General features: G+C 36.2%; 1 protein-coding gene across 1 annotated transcript in view; it reads left to right on the top strand.

Annotated features, from left to right (window-relative positions):
• Positions 1–7718, top strand: part of COG2 (component of oligomeric golgi complex 2) — an 85724-nt gene that overhangs the window by 16976 nt on the left and 61030 nt on the right. The window contains exons 2-4 of the mRNA XM_007938497.2: positions 2550–2711; positions 4499–4564; positions 6933–7013. Of these exons, the coding sequence (XP_007936688.1) occupies positions 2550–2711; positions 4499–4564; positions 6933–7013 (309 nt within the window). The remainder of the gene's footprint in view (positions 1–2549; positions 2712–4498; positions 4565–6932; positions 7014–7718) is intronic.

Here is a 7718-nt window from a genome sequence, read left to right as displayed (position 1 = left end):
GTGCATGTGTCTGTTCTTGTCCTGGCTCTCACTTCTTTAGGATATATACCTAGTAATGGAATGGCTGGGTCAAATGGTATTTCTAATTCTACCTTTTTAAGGAATCACCATACTACTTTCCACAGTGGTTGTATCATTTTACAATCCCACCAGCAGTGTATGAGAGTTCCAGTCTCTCCTCATCCTTGCCAACATTTGTTATTTTCTGTCTTTTTGAACTTTACTATTAGTGGTAGGGCAAGATAGTAACTCGTTGTTTTGATTTGCTTCTCTCTAATCTACTTCAGTAGTGATACCGCCTCAGAAACCCAAGGAGGGGTTGCTATGAGTCAGGTCTGACTTGATGGCACATAACAACAACAACAATGGCTAATGATGGAGCATTTCTTCATATGTTTGTTGGCCACCTGAATATCCCCTTCAGTGAAGTGTCTATTTATGTCTTCTGCCCACCTTTTAATTGAATTATTTGTCTTTTTGTTGTTGAGGTGTTGGAGTTTCTATAAATTCTAGAGATAAGTCCCTTGTCAGATATGTCATTGCCAAATATGTTTTCCCAATCTGTAGGTTCACTTTTGAATCTTTTGGAGAAGTCTTTGGAAGCACATAAAAATTTAATTTTGAGAAGGTCCCATTCATCTAGTTTATCTTCTGCTGTTTGTGTATTTTGGATTATGCTTGATTGTCTATTTATGCCATATATTGTTGTTGTGTGCCGTCGAGTCGGACCCAACTCCTAGGGACCCCTCCTTGGGTTTCTGAGATGGTATCACTACGGTAGATTGCCCAACCTTCCTTCCGAGGAGTGACTGGTGGGTTTGAACCACCAGCCTTCTGGTTAGCAATCAAGTGCCTTAGGTACTACGCTACCAGAGCTCCTATGCCATATATTAGGGCCCCTAAATTTGTCCCTAGTTTTTCCTCAAGGAACTTTATAGTTTTGGGTTTCACATTTAAGTCTTTCATCCATCTGGAGTTAGTTTTCGTGTATGGTGTGAGGTACAGATTTTGTTTCATTTTTCTGCAAATGGATATCCAGTTTTGCCAGCACCATTTATTGAACAGACATTCTCTTCCCCATTTAATGGATTTTAGTCCTTTGTCAAAGATCAGCTGACCATAGGTCGATGAATGTATTTCTGGGTTCTTAATTCTACTCCATTGGTGTATGTGTCTGTCATTATACCAATACCAGGCAGTTTTTACTGCTGTGGCTGTATAGTAGGTTTTGAGATCCAGCAGTGTGAGATATCCTACTTTGTCTTCTTCAATAGTGCTTTGCTTATCTGAGGGCTCTTTCCTTTCCATATAAAGTAGTGATTGGTTTTTCCATATCCTTAAAGAATGTTGATGGGATCTGGATTGGGATAGTGTAGAATGTATAGATTGCTTTAGGTAGAATCTGCCTATCCGTGAGCATGGTATGTTCTTTATGCAAATCTCTTATGGTCTTTTGAAGTACAGATCTTTTGTGTCCCTGGTAAGATTTATTCCCAAGTATTTTATTTATTTATTTGGTAGCTATTGTAAATGGTATTGATTTCCTTATTTCTTTTTCAGCAATCTCTTTGCTGGTGTAGAGGAATCCAACTAATTTTTGGATGTTGATATTGTATCCCACCACAATGCTAACTCTCTCAATTAGTTCAAGTAGATTTTTGACTGAGTCTCTTGGGTTTTTTATGTATAGAATTATATCATCAGCAAATAGTTTGACTTCTTCCTTACGAATTTGGGATGCCTTTGATTTCCCTTTCTTGCCATATTGCCCTGGCTAGGACTTCTAATACAATGTTGAATAGAAGTGGTGATAGAGGGCACTTGTCTGGGCTCTGTTCATAAGGGGAATGGTTTCAGTCTCTCTCCATTGAGAATAATGTTGGCTGTTGGTTTTGCGTATTTGCCCTTTATTATGTTGAGGAATGTCCCTTCTATTCCTGTTTTGGTGAGTTTTTATCAGGAATGGGTGTGGGATTTTATCAGATGCCTATTCTGCATCAATGTAATCAGGTGGTTCTTTTCCTTTATGTAGTGGATAACAGTGATTGTTTTTCTAATGTTGAACCATCCTTGCATATCTGATATGAACCCACTTGGTCATAATGAATTATTTTCTTGATACGTTGTTGGAGCCTATTGTCTAGGATCTTGTTGAAGATTTTTGCATCTGTATTCATGACGGATATTGGTCTGTAGTTTTCCTTTTGAGTGATGTCTTTGTGTGGCATAACCACTTTTAAAATTTTGTTTAAAAGAAACTATTTCCATTTTGAGATAAGCCTATTTGAAATGTGTCATTAAAAAATAATAATAATAAGCTGCCTCATAGAAGTTACGCAACAGTGAAGAATCCTCTTTGTTCAGTGCTCCCTTCTTGACACCATTAGATAGCAAGCTGGCATCTTTATTTCACCCTGTGTAACATAGCTAAGTTATAGACTAGAAATGAACAGAATGGGTTTCTTCTCTTACTCTTTTTCTCATTTTATTTTTATATGTAAATGTGATAACATTGCAATGAACTTTTTCTTTCTGGTTTTATTTTGCAGGAAGATTTCGATGTTGATCATTTTGTGTCTGACTGTAGAAAACGGGTCCAGTTGGAAGAACTTAGAGATGATCTTGAACTCTACTATAAACTTCTTAAGACTGCTATGATTGAACTCATCAACAAGGATTATGCAGATTTTGTCAACCTTTCCACAAACTTGGTAAAGTCAAGTCCACATTTCCTACCGATTAATACATTTACCCACACACACTTTCTTTCTCCTTCATATTTACTCTTAGGAATACTAAGGATTTTTTGATACCTTTTAGTTCATTTTCCTCCTGTAAACTTAAGGAGATCACTAATCTCATTAATAAAACAACCAGACTTTCTTTGTTACATTTTTATTGTTTTAAATTTTTTACTCATTTAACACTGTTCTGATTTGATTATTTTTTCAGTGAAGTAGTTATTGGTAGTAGAAAATGAAGGATAGTGATATGGGTGGTATGTTTTGTTAATTTCTTACTAATTACCATGAAATCTCACTGATTTAGACTAATTTGCAAGAGAAAATATCAACCATTCTTAAGGAAATGCTTAATTTACTTTCAGGTCCATGTGCTCACCAGAGTGAAGTTGAGAGAACAGTGACTAGTATTGATTTTTAGGAGGTTTGGTTTTATAAAAATGAAAGAATGGTTTCTGATGACAATATTGGTTGTTTGCAAAAGTAGTTTAGAAATCCTTGCAGTTTTAGTATTTGCAAAGTTTACTTTTAGTCTTCTTGCTCATATTTTAATTTTCTCTTTAAATTGATTTGTCCAAAGTTCAGAAATTAGCCATCTCTGTTGGAATTTCAAGGAGCTCTGGTGGCATAGTGGTTAATGCTTTCAGCTGCTAACCAAAAAGTTGGTGGTTCAAACCCACTAGGCACTCTGTGGGAGAAAGATGAGGTAGTCTGCTTCAATAAAGATTTACAGCCTTGGAAACCCTGTGGAACAGTTCTACTCTGTCCTTGTAAGGTCTCTGAGTCAGAATAGACTTGATAGCATGGTTTAGGTTTGGTTTCGTTTGAGATGGAATTTCAAAAGCATTAAAACTAATGAGCCATATTTGCTTTCGGGAAATATATAACTAAGATAATGTTCTAATAAGATTAGAAACTTGAAAATTTTGTCTCTATTCTGTTTATTTATTTTTAAACTTTTTGTTATGATTTGGGTGAAAGTTTACAGAGAAAATTGGTTTTCTATTCAATAGTTCATATATATTTTGTTTCATCACATTGATTTTAAGCACCACAATATAACAGCATTCTTTCCACTAAACCCAAGGAGGGGTCCCTATGAGTCAGGTCCGACTCGATGGCACATAACAACAACAATAACCCTGTATTTGTGTTCTATTTAGTTACAATTTTTTCTCAAGGGTTTTAATAATGATTATGAGATCAGACTTTCACCTCAGTTAATTGAATATCATAAATTACAGACAGCTATTCCCTCTAGGCGTAGTGCCTAAGGCATTTGACTATTAACCAGAAGGTTGGTGGTTCAAACCCACCAGCCACTCTGCAGAAGGAAGACTGGACAGTCTACTTCCGTAAAGATTCACCACCTCAGAAACCCAAAGGGGGTTGCTATGAGTTAGATTTGATGGCAGTGAGTTTTGGTTTGGTTTGGTATTCACTTCGTTAAAATTTTTCAAATTCATTTAAAATTTTTATCTGAAGGGAAATTGTACATAAGACATATTCGATTTATTATGATTTCTCTGACTTCTATAGTGTTCATGTGTATAAATAGTTTTTTTCATATTTTTTCCGTAATGTGGCAAAATAACTTTTGTTATTAAACTACTAATTAGTGATACATGGTTGTCTTTTTCTTTCTTTCTTTTGTACAAAGAGAATAACCTAAATTCAGTACAGTTGCGATTATTAAATAGATACTTACCTGTTACTCCTGATTGTAATGTGTTTATTTCAACACGATTAACCTTTAGGTTGGCATGGACAAAGCCCTCAACCAGCTTTCTGTGCCTTTGGGCCAGTTAAGAGAAGAGGTTCTGGTAAGTCTCCAAATATGATGTGTTTGTATACCTCCTCAAAGAAGAATGTCTTTAATTTGTCCAGTTTTTTTGAGTGATCAGAGGTTATAGTACCCACCCAGTTTCCCCTAAAAAATTATAAATGATTCTCTTTTTTGCACGTTACATTACAACCTAAAGGAACGCTCTCTGGTGGCATAGTGATTAAAGCGTTCTGCTGCTAACCAAAAGGTTGATGGTTGAAACTACTAGCTACTCCAAGGGAGAAAGATGAAGCCGTGTGCTTCTGTAAAGATTTACAGCCTTGGAAACCCTATGGGCAGTTCTATTGTGTCATAAAGGGTTCTGACTCATGTCAGAACTGACTCAATGGCAGTGAGTTATTCCAACCTGAAAAGCATGTTTGATTTGAAGATGACAGATTGTTAGAATAAAGAGCTTTAAATTGTCAGGATGTAGAAGAAGGCTATGTCAAAATTCACCTTGTTAACGGCACATACTCTTGTAAGTTTTCCCCAACTTACAGATGGCTTATATTTGAAAAATTATAATTCTGAAAGTATTTTGCGAAACAATATTTTACTCATAGTTTCCTAGATTAGCCCCATGATATAACTGAAAGATAATATAAAAATAATGTAATAAGAGTTATATTTTAATGTTTCCCTGAGAAAATATCTGTTATGGGAATGAGACTTCCCACCTCTAAGCCACTGGTGATAGGGACTTCATCTGGATGAACAACAGACCTAACTCAGGTAGCACTTCTCACAGAAAACTGGGCTGGCTTGTTGCATCCCCTACCTCCAATCTGTGTTAAGGCCCTGCTTCTAAGACTCCCTTAGCACTCCTGTTTCTGTCATTAAACTTAGTGTATTATACTATCATCGTCACCACTGGATCATCAGCAGCTTGCATGGGCTTACTCACCTAGCCCTAGGACAGTGTCTGGCCCATAGAAGACTCTATTAGATGATATATGTAAACATTAAAATATCAGAACTTAGGAGTCCAGAAGCAAGGAAGGTAGGAAAGAATTCTTAGAAGAGGTAAGTCTTGAGCTATGCCTTGAACTAGAAAATATTTTTAGATGTTTAAGTCTTTTTTGATTAAATAAGACCAACACATACACACATACATACAACTTGTTAAATACTTTTCTTTGGAGTTGAATGAACATGATTTTTGTAGTACACTGTCTGATTCCACACAGCCTCTGCAGGGTTTCTCTTCTTTTCAGTGTACCTTTCCCACTTCCAACCTTACAGGTGTGGTGTTTCCCAAGCCTCAGCCTTTAGCCTTCCACTCTTCTCTCTGAACTCTCCTGACATCTGCTCTGAACTTGGTCATTTATGTTCTTACACACAGGATCTAGTCCTACCTTGCCAACTGCCAGCTCTATCTCCCCTCCCTTGTTCCACCTATATTTTTCCTAATCAGTTAGCCACAGACCTTTCCTTCCTGTTTTTCCTGACTCACAAAGCTGCTTTGAGATCCTAGGGTCACTGAGGGACAACACTGTTTTCTGTCATTCTTGTTCGCCCTTATACCCTCATTGGGTCACACAGTGGCTGGCATTTAAGAAGTGCTTTCTTAATATACGTTAACTGAGTGATTCACTTTTCCCTTGTATAGAATTTGTGATTTGCCCCATTTATCCTATTTGTTTTCCATTATCTTTGTTTTGACCCTAATCCGGAATTGTCTCATCATGCTTAGCTTGACCCTAATCCGGAATTGTCTCATCATGCTTAGCTTGATCCTTTTTCTGGCCATCTTCTCCTTAGCTCTTGATTCCCAAAAGAACATTTTCATCAAGGTATATCAGTGTTTAAAAATTCTCTAGTTCTCAAAAATCTGTAGAATTTAGTCTAAACATTTTATCAAAGCAAAGTCTTCCTGAATTTAACCTCTTGCCATATATCCAATTCTGTTTCTACTTCTCCCCACACTGAAGCCTTGGTGCACCCAGGTAAATGCCTCAACACTAAAGACTCACTTCTACCTTCTTACCTTTTGTCTTTTCATTATCTTCTCTGCATCTTTATCAGCATCCACAGATTTCCAAAGTCTGACTCAAATTCATCTCCTTCGTAAAATTTGCCTGCACTTTTACTCAGATTATCCTTTTTCTACCCTGACCACCTATGAAATTCATTATGTATGTATTATTATTCTTTTTGGCAGTTAATCCTGTGGGACCTTGCATTTATATGTCATCTTGCCCCTAAATTTTATGCTTCCCAAACAGTAATTTTATCTGATATTTTATATTTTTGCCAATATTTACTGGCCAGTAAATACTAAGTTTTGTGGATCAAATTAAACATGTAAATTTTATAATGTTACAAAACAATTTCTACAGTATATTTTCTTTATTCTTTTAAAGAGTCTTAGATCGTCTGTGAGTGAAGGAATTCAAGCAGTAGAAGAACGAATGTCTAAACAAGAAGACATTAGGAAAAAAAAGGTATACTCAAATACCGTAATGTCAAAACATTGACTGTGTATCGCCTTTTAGTTACAAGAATTCTAACATATATATCTCATTACTCTTCTTAGCAACTTTACAGAGAAGAAAGGTGATGTGTCTTTTTTTATATTTAGGAGACAGTAGCAAAGAAGTGCCAGTGAGGGTAGAGCCAGAGACAGCCAGGTATTCTCATTCTTGGTTTGATTAGTGTCCTGGTAATAAGAGGGGTGGTTTAAAGTAATTAATTTTTTAAAAAAAGAAAATAAAATTGCATATTCTTCTTGTGGTTTAATTTACTCATGGAAGTATTAACTTTTTTTTTTTTAAGTATTAGATTTCATGTTCCATGCCTGCTAAAACTTTCTTGTCATGTCTTCTGATACTTTTCAGAGCTATGAAACTATTTTTTCCCCAAAGATATTTTACATGTATTGACATGTACATGTATTTATGCATTATAATGTTATGTTATCTGTTTGAAGTAAAAGAATTTTAGAGCTACCCAAGTAGTCACTAAAGTAAAATTGCTCATTTTTCCTAAGAGGACATAGTAATAACAGACGTTGGTGAGGCACTTTAAAGTTTGTTGTTATGTGCCCTTGAGTCGGCCCCAACTCATAGCGACCCCTCCTTGGGTTTCCGAGGCAGTTATCACTACAGAAGTAGGATTGCCCAACCTTCCTTCCGAGGAGTGGCTGGTGG

This window comes from Orycteropus afer, unplaced genomic scaffold (genome assembly GCF_000298275.1).
Source record: "Orycteropus afer afer isolate SDZICR_OR568_19922 unplaced genomic scaffold, OryAfe1.0 scaffold00050, whole genome shotgun sequence".
Classification (NCBI taxonomy): domain Eukaryota; kingdom Metazoa; phylum Chordata; class Mammalia; order Tubulidentata; family Orycteropodidae; genus Orycteropus; species Orycteropus afer.
Note: the sequence above shows the minus strand (reverse complement) of the source record. Positions and strands in the feature narration are given on the sequence as shown.